This window comes from Nesoenas mayeri (genome assembly GCF_963082525.1).
Source record: "Nesoenas mayeri genome assembly, chromosome: 1".
Taxonomy (NCBI): domain Eukaryota; kingdom Metazoa; phylum Chordata; class Aves; order Columbiformes; family Columbidae; genus Nesoenas; species Nesoenas mayeri.
In genome coordinates this window covers 26,656,885-26,671,044 of record NC_137541.1, presented here as the reverse complement: position 1 = coordinate 26,671,044, position 14,160 = coordinate 26,656,885, and the positions used below count along the sequence as shown (strand labels likewise).

At 38.6% G+C, this 14,160-nt stretch overlaps 1 protein-coding gene across 2 annotated transcripts in view; it reads left to right on the top strand.

Annotated features, from left to right (window-relative positions):
* Positions 1-14,160, top strand: part of CFTR (CF transmembrane conductance regulator) — a gene marked incomplete at both ends in the record, with an annotated part of 84,059 nt that overhangs the window by 12,138 nt on the left and 57,761 nt on the right. For both annotated transcript variants that reach the window (XM_080350238.1, XM_080350237.1), the window contains 6 exons: positions 761-871; positions 2,162-2,273; positions 7,969-8,184; positions 9,106-9,195; positions 10,540-10,703; positions 11,168-11,293. In XM_080350238.1, coding sequence (XP_080206364.1) covers positions 761-871; positions 2,162-2,273; positions 7,969-8,184; positions 9,106-9,195; positions 10,540-10,703; positions 11,168-11,293 — 819 coding nt within the window. The remainder of the gene's footprint in view (positions 1-760; positions 872-2,161; positions 2,274-7,968; positions 8,185-9,105; positions 9,196-10,539; positions 10,704-11,167; positions 11,294-14,160) is intronic.

Here is a 14,160-nt window from a genome sequence, read left to right as displayed (position 1 = left end):
AAAAGATTTCCAAACAGAACCTGCTGCAAAATTTTGTACAAGTTGGCACTTGAGCATACATAGGCTCTTTGGGAGCCAAATTGATAAAATCAGTAATGACTTAGAAAGATTTTCTCTATCCATTTTCTCTATCGATTGTAGAGTTTTTTCCTGCTTTGGTTTAATCCATCATGCCCTTTAAATTGCTATTAAATTTTTAAACATGACATTTGGAAAAAGAGATGCAAAATGTTTACATATGATAGAGTCAATGAAGATCTTATGAGGAGTCCTGCGAAAGATCTCGTGTGCTGTTAAATGCATAGTGCAATGTAAGCTGTCAAAGGAACACTCAAGCTATATTAAGATTTTCTGTCTCATAGGAATGAAAATTATACATCCAATTTACTGTAGTTCAGATTTATTATTCATTTATATGGACATACAACATATTTGGAAATACAGTAGAAAATTCTCAATCACCTGTTGATTTGTCTTCTCCTGACTGAATAGGAAGTTTGGGGCATGATCCTGGCCCCAAACTGATAAAATGAAACAGTTTTGCAATTATTCTTTTAATGTTATGTTTGTCAATATAGTTTTGTAAATACAATGCGGAGCTACACTATATTATCTCATGTTGTATGTGTGTATATATGTATGTGTTTGTGCACATAGACATACTCGGGTGCTGTGGACAAAATATTCAGGTTGAGACAATGCAACCGCAACTCCAGAATTAACCTCAGCAACTGGTGATTTTTTTTCTTTTTCTGCTTAGATGGACAAAACCAATTTTGAAAAAGGGTTACAGACGACGGTTGGAGTTGTCAGATATTTATCAAATCCCTTCTGCAGACTCTGCTGATAATCTTTCTGAAAAACTAGAAAGGTATGAAAGATTCATGACATAACTTTGTTTCAGGAATCACACTGCAGTTTATCATTAAAAAGCTGTTTGATAAAATATTTAAGTAGAATTGGGTGTGAGCCACTGGCATCCATTGGCTGACTCAAGTGCATCCTCATTCAGCACACAGTTGTCCTTTGGATCCCTGGTGCAGCTGCATCACCTGCATGCACTCAATTCCTATATACAGGTACCTGTGACATATGTCCATTGACTAGTGAGGCTGGACTCACAGTTTCAACGTTAGTTTCCTATTCTGCTGTTCTTGCTTCTCAAAATAACCTTGTAAAACCTTGTTTTATTTTTTTCTGCAACAAAATAATATTCTTCATTTCCTTTGATACCACTGTTGAAAGACTAATTGCTCCTGCAGAAATCATGCCTTGACTTTCCTCATTTAAGTTTCCTCTCTTCTTGACACTATTTCAGAAACTGTACTACACCTCGGACTAACTTGTACAGATACAAGTGCCTAAATCCAGTGCTTCTCCCCCAGCCCCTGGTAGAGCTTTCCCTGGTGTGCCAGGGCAGCTCATATCCGCTGTGTTGTGCCAGTCCAATTAACATTAATTGCAGTGTGACATATGCATTCAAAACTGATGGAAAGTATTGAGAACACTGGTATACTTAATGCATTTTGATAGTTTATAAATGGAATATTCTGATTATTTAATGTTCTATTGAAAAATGAAGAAAAGGGTTAGCTGAGGAAATTCTTAGGAACTGTGCATTGAGTTTTGACAAAACATGTGCTTTCTGTATATAGCATTACTTCTGATCAGCAATTTATTATTGAATTGAAAATTATGGTCCCAGCAACACAGGTTAAAAATAATGCCATGCAGTAGAAAAGGCACATTTTTGATGCTTTGTTGATGTTTTCTTTTTTCTTTTTTCTTTTTTTCTTTTTTTTTCTTGAGACTGGAAGAGCTCCAAAACATTTATTTGCCTATTATTTGTGCTTTAGTCTTAAGTACAGAAGGTTTCTTTAAAACATACAATGTGACCTTTTCATGAATTAATTCCCCGCAGGGTGATGTATGGCTGAGTATTTAAAACTGCCAAATATGTGGCTGAACTAGGTTTGAACTTTTATTGATCTATCAAGTAAATGAAGCCCAGGTCTTTGGGGTCTCTGCAGGGCTTTCTTTCATTAGTCACCTTAGCTAAATCTCCTTGGATATACTTGAGTGGATTGAAGTATGTCAGGGCCATAGACCCACGTATTTGCTCACGCAAGTTAATGGTCTTGTTTTTTTGGTTTCTTTTCAGAGAATGGGACAGAGAGCTGGCAACTTCAAAGAAAAAACCCAAACTTATTAATGCTCTTCGACGATGCTTTTTCTGGAAATTTATGTTCTATGGAATAATGTTATATTTAGGGGTAAGGTTTGCTCTTCAGTAAACTTTTAGTGTTCTATAAATAGATCCAGGTCTTAGGGATTGCTAAATTAATATAGAATTCTGTGAATAGCTACTGATTTTGCTCCGTGTATTGCTTGTAAAGATGATAAATACAGAGAGATACTCAGGGACTTTCATTAAAAAATAAAAGGTATTCTCTGATCGCATCTTAATATCTTTAAAACATACATAATAATAATTTTTAAATGTACTTAGTGCTAGGTACTGGCATATGCTTCTCCAAGTGCAAGGAGGGCACCTGAATTTTTGTATCACTGCTGAACTAAAGTATTTATTTTCTCATGTTGCGGTTTTAAGAAGTTCCTAAATAGTTTTCTACCCTACAAATGACAGTACAATTTCACATGATTTGGTCAATTTTTTCTTAGCTGTGTGCTAAGTGAAAGCACACCAACACCTATACCCTCAAGTTTTAATCATTTTGTGTAAAACACTTGAAAAATAAATAAGAGTAACCTGAAAATTAAAACACAAGTCCTTAACTACATGCAGACTTTTCAGCATTAAAAGGAAACTTTTAAAGGGTGAAAAGTTTTAATGCATCAGGCAGCTTTTCAGGTCAAAGAGCGTTTTACAGGCTAAGCATCAAATTTGGAGCCTGACTTCTCCAAGTGTTATGCTGCAATGGTTCCACCCCAATAAACATCCATGGAGTCCCTCCTGTTTACATGATTGTGTGAAAGACAGGCTGATCTTGCAGATTACAAAGTAGGTAAATTTACTTAGGGTCCTGGGATGAAAGTCCTGTAAAATATTCCTAAGTGTATTAATTTGGACTGCTAATGATGTGAATGTTCTGGTTTAGATCACTGTTGATTTGATTTGGATAGTTAATAATGGACTACAGTTTTACTTCAGGTTAGATTTGCCCCTTAGAATTCTGGAAAAATCGATGGTTTCTTTCTCTTGTAACACCGTGTCTAGGGGAAATGACTACCAGCAATAGAATGAAAAAGTCACAAAGTAAAATGGTTGAGAGAAAAAGGAAGAAATTCTCTAAAGAAAATGGAAATCACTTCCTTTAAAATGCAGCAATCACGTTCTTTTTAGTCTCTCAAAAATTTAGGGTTTACCTCAGTCCGTCATGCTACTTCATGGATTCAAAATGAAAAAAGCCCTACAGGCCTTGATTTTTTTTGTAATCACATTTAAACTGTTCCCTAGATGTAGCCCTTAAAGAACAACTCTAAAATTTCTCAGCACCAAGGCTTCATTTTAAAAAAGAAAACCTAGAGTGAAAATGTTCTTTACATTATCTTTTTGCTTCTTTCTCATGTAACGATACACTCACATGTGTATGTACACAAATTCTAATTAAAAATAGGGGAATCAATAAATTAGCTCCCAAGGCAACTTTATTCTCTCCCAGTTTAAGACTCTCCAGCTTACTGGAATCTTGTCATGAGTGAAGATCCTCGGGTTTCCTCTCACTGTCGCTCACTTCAGTCTGAAGTCACCACTGCTGCAGACCTAGTTGGAATAGATGTGCTGTGCTTGTCTTCTCTGTACACAAGGGCTGCAGGAGGAGAAAGGAGAGGAGATGATGGTTACAGTGCTGGCTGTGCTCTACTCTGGGGGGCTTTTCTGCATCAAACCCTGGGCTGCCCTCTGGCCGTTTGAGTGTTGCGCAGGGCTGGTAGGAGGCAATGTGGCTGGAATGAAACTTGCTGAATCGATTGTTTGCCTTTGTCCAGGTAGGGCAGTTAAGCATTTAGGACAGGGCCCCTTGCTATCTAAGGGGCTGTGTATTAACCGTTCTCTCTATAGTCTTTCACCTTGTTTGATGACTCTTCTCTGGGACGACACACTTTCTTTGTGGACTTCTACCCAATTCTGTCTTGTATTTGCTTCTACCATCTCATTACTGCCTCTAATTTTTTAACATTTTTTCCTCACAAAACCAGCAACTTCTTATTCATGTCAGATTTGTATTTAAAAAACCCATCACTATTATAGGTGTTCCTGCAGAGTCTGCCAGCCAAAACTATTGCAGTAGTGCATTCCTGTTCAAAGTTAAGCAGTGTTTGAGGGCTTTTGCCCTCAAGTTTTGAGGACAACTTATTTTCCTAGAGTACAGGCAAGTGAAGCATTTGTAGGTATGGCACTGTGCCTCCATGTGGACTTTTTAAACTGAGTACTATTTTAGACCAGATGAGGACAGAACGGGACTGCAGGATTTTTGAGTCATATTCTTTGTGGTTTGGTTTTTTTCCCCCTCATTTCTTTAAGAAATACAGATGTGCCATTTAGCACACAGTGAACAAAATCTGCACCTTTCACAATGAAGATGGAAAGATGAAATCCTAGTTTAAATTCTTGATTCTTTTATCATTAGTCTTCATTTTATTGAAAGCTGTAAGAGGAAGAATTTGCTGCTAAAGCTGCTGGTGTTCTTTTCAGACCCTGCTCACGGAAATTAATGGGAGCTTTGCCATTAATTTGTATGGGGACAGGATGTTGTGCCGTACTGGCATAGGTGCAACCAAATTATGTGTTCTTTTGAACTTCATTTTCCTTTCAGCTCTTCTCTTGTCTATTCCCTGAGATGTTTTCAGGGCACCTTTCTTAGAGCATGGTATAACTCTGCTGACATCCCTGCTGTTTGTGTAATTGTTGTTGCAACTGGCATCACAGCTTTGCTCTCATTAGATCTAGTAGTTTCTCCGTCTCTCCCTGTCCCTTCACGCGCTGCAGGTAATGATGTTATTGCAGGGTGGACACTTGTGCTCTGGACCCCTGGAGTACTACAGCTCTCCCTCAGAAATAGTGTTGTCTTAGACACGTTGAGTCACTGCACTTAATGTATCTGCTCCCCTGCAGTTTGGAACAGCTTCCATGTTTCACCTCATCAGCAGTTGTGGCTTGCAATTTAAAGAAAAGGTGGTAGGGCGGTGAAACAAAAATCTTGCTTTTTAGCACCATACCAGCTAACAAATTTGGTACTTGCCAGAAAGGATCGGTTTGCTTCTACTTACATTTTTCTCTTATATTCATCCCCATGACAAGTGTATTTCCACTCAGGCACAGCAGCTGCTGACATTAACTTAGAAATGATTATAGTATCATATCCCAAAGGACTCTAATGAGGATTTCCTGAAGTTCTCGCATATAGGTCACGGGTGTGAGTGAGGAGGCAGGGAGGGATATGAAAGTCCCGAAGCACTTCTTGAGCATTTGCCAAAACTGAGATGTGCATTATTGTCCTCAGATGCAGAATGATTGAGCATATGGCGGATACACATAATGCAAGAGTTCTCATTGTGTGAGAATAGCCATACCAAGTCAGATTAGCACAGTGTCCCGTGTCAAACTCTTGTTTCTCTTCAGATCTTTTTTCTTTTCATTGCGATTTCTGAGGGGGGTGTTTCTGAATTTCTCAATGGCCTATGATGAATGCAGATAGAAGACCAAGGACAGGAGAAGAAAAAACATGACTCTTGAAAACTGGATTCTCTGTTAGGTGCACAAATCCCATTACATTTTTAAGCAGGTCATTCTAATCAGTTTATTTATCCATGTTTATATCAGTGGGTAATTTTGAGGTTACAAAAGGAAAAATGAAAAACAGGTAGTTCTGCTTTGATTTCTATGCAGGCTGGTTAATACCTTTGGTAAGTAAGCTGATAAGTCTCCACTGTAAACCAGTAGTTTTTTTACACCCCATGGGAGAGCAAATTATTTGGCTCATTGCCAGCCATTATTCTACCCTTAGTCTGAAAATCACCTTTTTTTTCTAGTAAAGTAAGCATGTATGCAATACCTTTATACTCACAACAAACACAGCACCAGAGCATGGCATTTTCACTGGAATGAGCATAAATAATAATTAAAAAAATCTTGTTATTTTAAGCCAATATATAAACGCTTATCTTGAAATCTCTGAGCGTATGAAAGCACCGCATTGTCCTTGAGAGGTGACTGTTTTGTATTTTGTAAGTTTTGGGGAGTTTTGGTTTGCTGCTTCGGGATGGATATGGTCTAAGCACAGCTGCCTTGGGTCATGTGTGTTTTAATAAACACTCCTCCCTTTGCCTGCTGATAACACTGAAGTCTGTCAAAGCTGTCTCCAGGTTCACAGCATTTGTGTTGGGGCAGAGTGGTGTCTAAGTTGGGAAATGTAGTGCATAGTACAGGTATGCTATTTGAGATGTAAAATGTCATCTTTTATGTGGAAAAAAGTGAATGATGAATATCAGCTCCATCAACTGTGATATTCAAAAGTACAGTTTGTAGCAGTACTTGGGATTTCTCTTGTGTAAGAGGCCAAAAGGAACCTAAAGGAAAAGGAAAAAAATTAAAGGGGATTTCCCCAATATTTTTCCTGGTAAAACATTAATTACAGCTGAACTTCACTGGTTAATTCTCTCTGAGTCTCTGTTTGGTGGTCCCTGTGGTTTTCAGCTGGAAGGCAGTACCAGTAACTTTTTGGCTGAACTTAATGCTTCTGTATAAAAAATTTTTCAACAGTTTCTTGCTATTTTTGAATTATCAGATGCTTTCTGCTGAGTCACAACAGAAAGAAGCATAAGGAGACATGCATAAAAGTTCTTAGCACTAAATATTTTTACACTGAATATAACAATGAAGCAAAGGAGCACGTATGGACTTCATACCCTTCAGAAGCTCACGTGGAAGATGAAGCAAATTGTTAGAACACAGCACACCGATGATTTTTGCAGTGATTGGGGAAGGAAAGAGGGGACAAGAGACAAAGTTACGGGAGTGATGGAAAAGGACAAAGTTACGGGAGTGAAAGTATGAGAATGATGGGGATGTGACGGGAAATGGAAGGCAAAGGTGAGGTAGTGCTAGTGGGGTTTAATTGCAACAGAAAAGGAGGCTGAGGACAAATGTAATAGCAGGCACAGGTAAAATCAGGGCTGTAGCAGATCATTTGGATGCCTTGCAGTTAAGCAACTTGATAGCCCCTCCTTTTCCTTTCCTGCTCTGGTTTTCTACTATTTCACTTATCCCAGCATGGCAAGTGCTGGTATTGCCAATGCTGGATGGACTGGTTGCTCTCTGGGACTTCACTTAAACCTGCCTCCCCTGCCATTCACACCCTCTCATCCTGCTCTTGTCAGAACTCTGGCTACAGTGTCTAGAACTGTTGAGTAGGATGATCCAACTTGTTTATACTTTTATTCTGTTGCTATTTCCATTTACTTTCTGATTTAGCTATATGCTCACTGTGTTGTTATGGTGATGGTGTTCATTTCAGGAGCTCTGAGTCTTCCTGTGTCCTGTAATTCCAGTAAGGTGCAGTGAGAACTGTTCCCTAGGGCCCAAGACAGAGATCCAGCCTGTTAAACTGGGTTCAGTCATATGATGCGGCTAATCCATTACAACTCTGAAAAGTAAATGTGGAAGCTTATCTCAGTTGTCACTTTGGTAGGAAATGATCAAACAAAGTTTACAAACTAGATTTACTTTAGTGGAGTTGCAGAAGCATCAAAGATTAAGACAGCAGTGACTTGTCTGTTCTCCTATGCAACTTCTGCAGCTTTCTGTGGTTTACACAGCAAAAAGACCTGGCTTCCTCATTTAAGATACAAAGCTGTAAATCTCAGTTGGTAAGACTTGAAATTAAAATGTTAATTCATTTGAAAAAAGTAAACAAACTACTATTTTTTAAATCTCATTTTTGTCTGCAGGAAGTCACCAAATCTGTGCAACCCCTTCTGCTGGGAAGAATAATAGCTTCCTATGATCCAGACAACTCCAGCGAAAGATCCATAGCCTACTACCTGGGCATTGGCTTGTGCCTTCTCTTCCTCGTGAGAACACTACTCATACACCCTGCTATATTTGGTCTTCATCATATAGGAATGCAAATGAGGATAGCTATGTTTAGTTTGATTTATAAGAAGGTAATTGTTTCATTTACACTCAAAGCCAAACCTCTGTCTGGAGCCTGCGCAACTTTTAGGCCAGCTTGTTGAAAGATTGATAGTTTTGTTAGTCAAGGTACACAAAGTACACAAAAGAATAATGTGGCTAACGTCAGTTTCTGACAGCTCTCCACTTCCTAAGTCCAAAGAATTAAATACTTGTCTACAGCTGGTTTGACTGAAGTCAGCCTCTGTATGAGTTCAGGCTTGCTGGATATGTAGTGAGATGCCTTAATTGTTCTACCACTGTGCTCCTGTTATGCACGTGTATCACAAAGGAAGAATAACATATGCTGGTGGCCAAAGAATATTTTCAAATGAGGATTAGAGGTGATGATTTAAACAAGAAATATAACATAAAGGGGACTGAGTTTGAATGATACTGTGTGAGATCTCTATAGCTTGAAGAATCAACAGATACTGATGCTTCTTATGTTTGTAAATCCCAAGGTTTTAAAAAGTATTTGGTTTTACCGATAACAAAACCAGCTAATTTAAACAAACATCTTAGTTACTCTAATATACAGCTCACTGTGAAAACATCTTTCAAAAATATTTGTCAGGGTAGGCACAGTAGGGGATTTTTGAGGATGCACAGCAGCACACAGCATGCATGCTTAATTAAGACTCACATTTGAATATATATCTATATACATAAAATATTCAGCAGAAAACAAGGACTAAGTCAATAAATCAATATTTGTAAAGCATTTTAATGGCTATATTAAATTCAAGTGACATAAATAACAAGTTTAATTAGACTTCCTTTATTGTATAAGCAGATAAGTGAATTGTTATTTATACTACTGTACCACTGCTTGTTATTTTTATCTGTATTTATTCTGTTTTATGGGAATGAGTTACATGGCCATTTTTCTATGGTTTTATTTTCTTTTACAGATCTTAAAACTGTCAAGCAGAGTTCTAGATAAAATAAGTACTGGACAACTGGTCAGTCTTCTTTCCAACAATCTGAACAAATTTGATGAGGTGTGTCATCAGTTATTTAGTGATCCATCAAATACAAATGTAATACTTCAAACTGTTCATGACAAACATTAAGGAAGGAAGCAGCGTGAATGACTGCACTGAGCACCCATTGTAGATATGAAATGAATCACTACCTTAAGGAAATGTGTTAGCAAGTGGTCATGGAAATGCTCATGCTGATACTTACGCATCCTTTATCTCCTATGTTGATTAGTAGAGGAAACCTAAAACCCAGGTATACCATGAACACATGCTTGTTCTACAGTCCAGTTGGAACCTTGCAGGAAACCTTTGTGTTATGCAGTTGGTTTCACAGGGGTCAAAACTTGCTGGTTCAATCCTTCCATACTCTTTTCCTGACCACCGTAATTTTTTACTATGGTGACCCTCTCCATTCCTGTCATTGAACAAGTGATGACATTCAACATCCTGTTGCTACTATTACCTACTCTCCTAAAAGTGAATAAGTGTTGATATAAGACCTTGGTAGGAACCATTCCCAACACATCTGTTTTAGACAATACTTTTGGAGTGTCCTTTAAAACTTCTCTTTCATTAAAGACACGGAGGTAAATCCCTGCTAATGGCTTTGGGGAACAGAAACTCTATGAACTTCTGTTCAGCATTTATGTTTAATTGGCCCATTGGTAGTATGGGGTTTCCTTCCTGTGAAAGAAGCACGATCCAAGAGACTGCAGACATATGGCTGGAACTGTAGGGTCTGTCTATTTTAAGCACTAAATTACTGTATAGAGCAATATCAGCTAGTGCTGGACAAGCTAGGACAAGTGCCCTATCATTGCAGCAGTGTAGCTGCAGTAACACTGACCTCGGTGCAGCCCAATCACAGAATTCAGTCCAAAATCTCCCCAATGTCAACGAACATTTTTTGTTCACACAACAGTCGTCTCTTCACTAAAATAATATTTGCCTCCTATATCAGATTAAATCATTCTCAGAAGATTCTTCTGTGTGTTTTTCTCGTCTTGCAGTCATTGAAAAAACCAACATCGATACCAAATTCTGTTTACTTTTACAAAGATGGATTTTTTCCTCATGCATATACATAGCAAAGAGGCAATTTCAGACTGAACTTTGCCTTAAAAAATCAAAGTTTAGGTGTGGAATGTATACGTATTGCTGCACTGTCATAATTAACACCCAGAATGCTATGTGCTCAGGATCATAAATCCTCCTTTATAAACTTGTTTTACTACTGAAAATATTTGTACCATTCTTCATTACATTTTTTGAAGTGTCACTTTAATGACTTCTTCCTTTTCATGCAGTTTTCAGAGCACATCTGTAACTTGTATTATTATTTTCTGCTGTGGGCTTCCACAGGGTCTTGCTCTGGCTCATTTTGTATGGATTGCACCTTTACAAGTGGCATTGCTGATGGGACTGCTCTGGGATATGTTAGAAGCTTCTGCATTTTCTGGACTTGCTCTTCTTATAGTCATGGCCTTTTTCCAAGCCTGGCTGGGACAAATGATGATGAAATACAGGTGACAAGACTGTTTTAAAATATTTCAGTATATTTTCTTGAAACACATTGGTTTAAGAAGTTTATACCACTTTATTAAGGGTCTCTGGTTATGCCCTTGTTACAAAAGAGGAGTCCAAAGAGTGTTCACTGTGTTGGGAAAGTCATGGACAAACCTTTACTCATGTAGTAGCAGCTGTTTAAACAAAATGAAAGGTAACATGCAGTAAAGGTAACATGCAGTAAACAGTGATAATGCTTTGTAGAATTAAATCTCCTTTTTAGTGACTTGATTTATTCTTTTTAGAGCTTGTATTTTCCCCTTAGTAAAACAGTTACTACCTTTCTAATAATTAATTTCACATTCTTCATAATTCTGCTAAAATAAATATTTTAAGCATACGCATATAGGGAAAGTGTTTTCATAAGATATAATGGAATACAATGAAAAAGATTAAGATTGACCTATTGCCTTTTTACTTTTAGGAATAAGAGAGCGGGAAAGATCAATGAGAGACTTGTCATCACCTCAGAAATAATAGAAAACATACAGTCAGTTAAAGTCTATTGTTGGGAAGATGCAATGGAAAAAATGATTGAAAGCATCCGTGAGTAAGTATTCTCATTTATTAGTCAAATTTTTTATGTGCTCAGAAAAAAAAAAATCAGGTGGCTATGAACAACACCTGTGGTCTCATTAGTTAAGAAGTAAAGCACACAGATATTAATCCTCCATAAACTAACCGTGCATTCCCACACAGCCGCTTTGTTTTTTTTCCCAATTTGTCAAGTTTACTATGGAGGTGAGATTATTTTTTTTTTTAATTTGCTTCCTCATTTGATATAATGATATTTCAGTGGTTAGTTTGCTCAGGTAAAACAATTCTGGCATCTGTGTTTGCTTCCGGCCAACCCTATCCTCATCTTACAATAAAAAGCCCTTGTGTCATGGTTCCTTAAGGCATTACAGACTTCCCCATTCTGCAGTGAAGGAAAGAGTATGAGTCCTCTGCAGCCATGTCCTGAGAAATGCAATAAAGATGGTTTTAAATGTTACATGCAATCTGTGAAAGGATTAAAGTAGTACAGCTTCATGTATTCATCCTGCACAATTACATTAACATTTATTGCCTGTAGATGGCCTTGTATAATGCTTATCTCTTCAATTAATATCAAGACGAAACTGGAACTACCAGACTTGAAGCAGAAAGGAGGTAAAGAGCTAAGCTAGCTTTAACCTCATAGCCAAGAGCTGTGAGGAGAAGGTCTTTGTTACTAACAGGGAGTCCTGCAGGAAGGGAGAAGTGACATTGACTGATGGGTGACGCTGTGCTAAAGCTGTCCCGTGTGTTTGTTTAGTCCTTTACAGAGAATTAAAATTCTGTGCCAGGTGTGTGATTGGGAAAATAAAAGAAATATAAGTGTCATATTATCATGTAAATAAAGGAGATGAAATTATATTATTACACAAACACCTTCTTGTTCAGCTGCTTTCTGAAAGACAATCCAGGGAAAGTGAAGTGTTCTCTACCTTTAAAATAAGGAAGATCTTAAAATTTGTGATGATTTACTGTAAACAATCAGAGAAAACTCAGTCTGAATCCAAGCTGTGAGTTCCAGCTCAAGGATGGAAGCAGGTTAGGATACCCCTGCTGTCACTAGTCACATGCGTTGCTTTTGGGAAATTTGAGACCGTATGTTGTGAGCAAATCCTGTAGAAATGAATGAAATAAGATTTAGTCCACAAAATGGTCACAGAAACCTGGAAAAAAGACTGTCACTTTATGTTCTATATTTTCTACAATAATTATAGTGGGTTTTGCAATGCTGGAATTCAGTTTTTATTATGTTAGGCATGAATTGTTTTAAAGACAAGAATGCTAGCAATATTACAAGGTCAAAGTACCTCTCTTCTACTTCTCTGCACCAAAATACTGTATAATTTTGAGGATCCAGCAGGTCACTTGGTGAAGACATCACCAGAGCACATCAACCTGGGAATGTTAGTGTTTCAGTTGAGTTTTGCTTGCTGACCCAGCCCTGCAGGGCCTCCCAATCAGTTGGCTTGTTAAGCTGGTGGGGAATGAGACCTTGTGTGTGAAGCCGTGCCTGTGTTTTAGCAACAGTGTGTTATAACTCAGTCTTCTGCATGCTGGTGTTTTCTGATGTGACCCCATTTAATCAATGCTAATGAACTGGCTAGACCAGTGCCCGTACTCTGGTAGATATGAGCTGCCAGGGCTGGCCATCCTGCAGGTGTAAGGCTGCCACAGGGAAACTCCCCTGGGGAACTCTGTCACTTCATAGGGATGAATATGAGCTGCCTCCTGTTTGCCCTCTGAAGTCTGTACTGATAATAACTGTAACAAGTGTCTGAATAAACATACCTGCACTCCTATGTGTTATGCAATGTATTCAAGGAGGTGAAAAACCACAATGCCAAACTGTTCCCCTGAACCATAGCATAGCACTGGGAAAGGTAAAGTCCAAGGTTGGAAGTGTCTATACTTTGTCAGCAGAAGATACATAGAATCATAGAATGATTTGGGTTGGAAGGGACCTTAAAGACCATCTAGTTCCAACCTCCCATCATGGGCAGGAACACCATCCACTAGACCAGGATGCTCAAAGCCCTGTCCAACCTGACCTTGTCATCTTTATATGAAACAAAGAATCTCAAGCTTGTGTATTTGTAGTGATTCTTGCAGCACCACTTCAAAACCAGACATACACTGGTCTACATTCTATACATGCATGAGGCTTATAGCATCACTTACATCTCCCTCCAAGTGCCCAAATTGCGTCAGCAAGACCTGTCCCAAATGAGTGCTTAATTTATAGAGCTCTCAAGCCTGTAGACAGACCCACCTCTGGAAAATGTTTATGTGTGGCTGAGTCAGCTTGTGGATGGTACTTCGGAGCATACTGAAAAGGGTTAGTGCTTTGATTCATCCTCTCTGGGTAGCAGCTGTGTGCTTCAGCACTGGGGGGATTTTTGGTAGCTTCTATCCAGGCATTTGTGTGGGATTGGAAGAGCACCAAGCCCAAAAATCTTTATTATCCCTATTCAGTGCTGCCACCCACAGCCTTATACAAACTCTGGAGGGACTTACAAGGCCCTTTCTCCAGGGCAGTGGCTGCTGCTGTGGCGGTGACCTGCATGCCTCACTTCTTTCTTCAGGCCTCTCTTGTGAAATACCTAACAAGAGGTGCTAGACCCCCTGCTCCAAAACTAGCTGAGCTCAGATTTTCTGTGAGGGACTTTTAGGAACACTTTGGCTGACAAAATCTGGTAAGATGCTGGATGCATGTGGAAGTTTCATGTGTGCATAGTGTGGAGCTGAAAGGGGGTTCCACACAGCTCAAAAATCCTGAATGGACTTGTCATGCAGACACTGGCTCAATACTGGAAGACACATGAAGATTACCAGCTCAGCCTTTCAACACCATCACCGATGTGACTTTGAACTTACAGTATC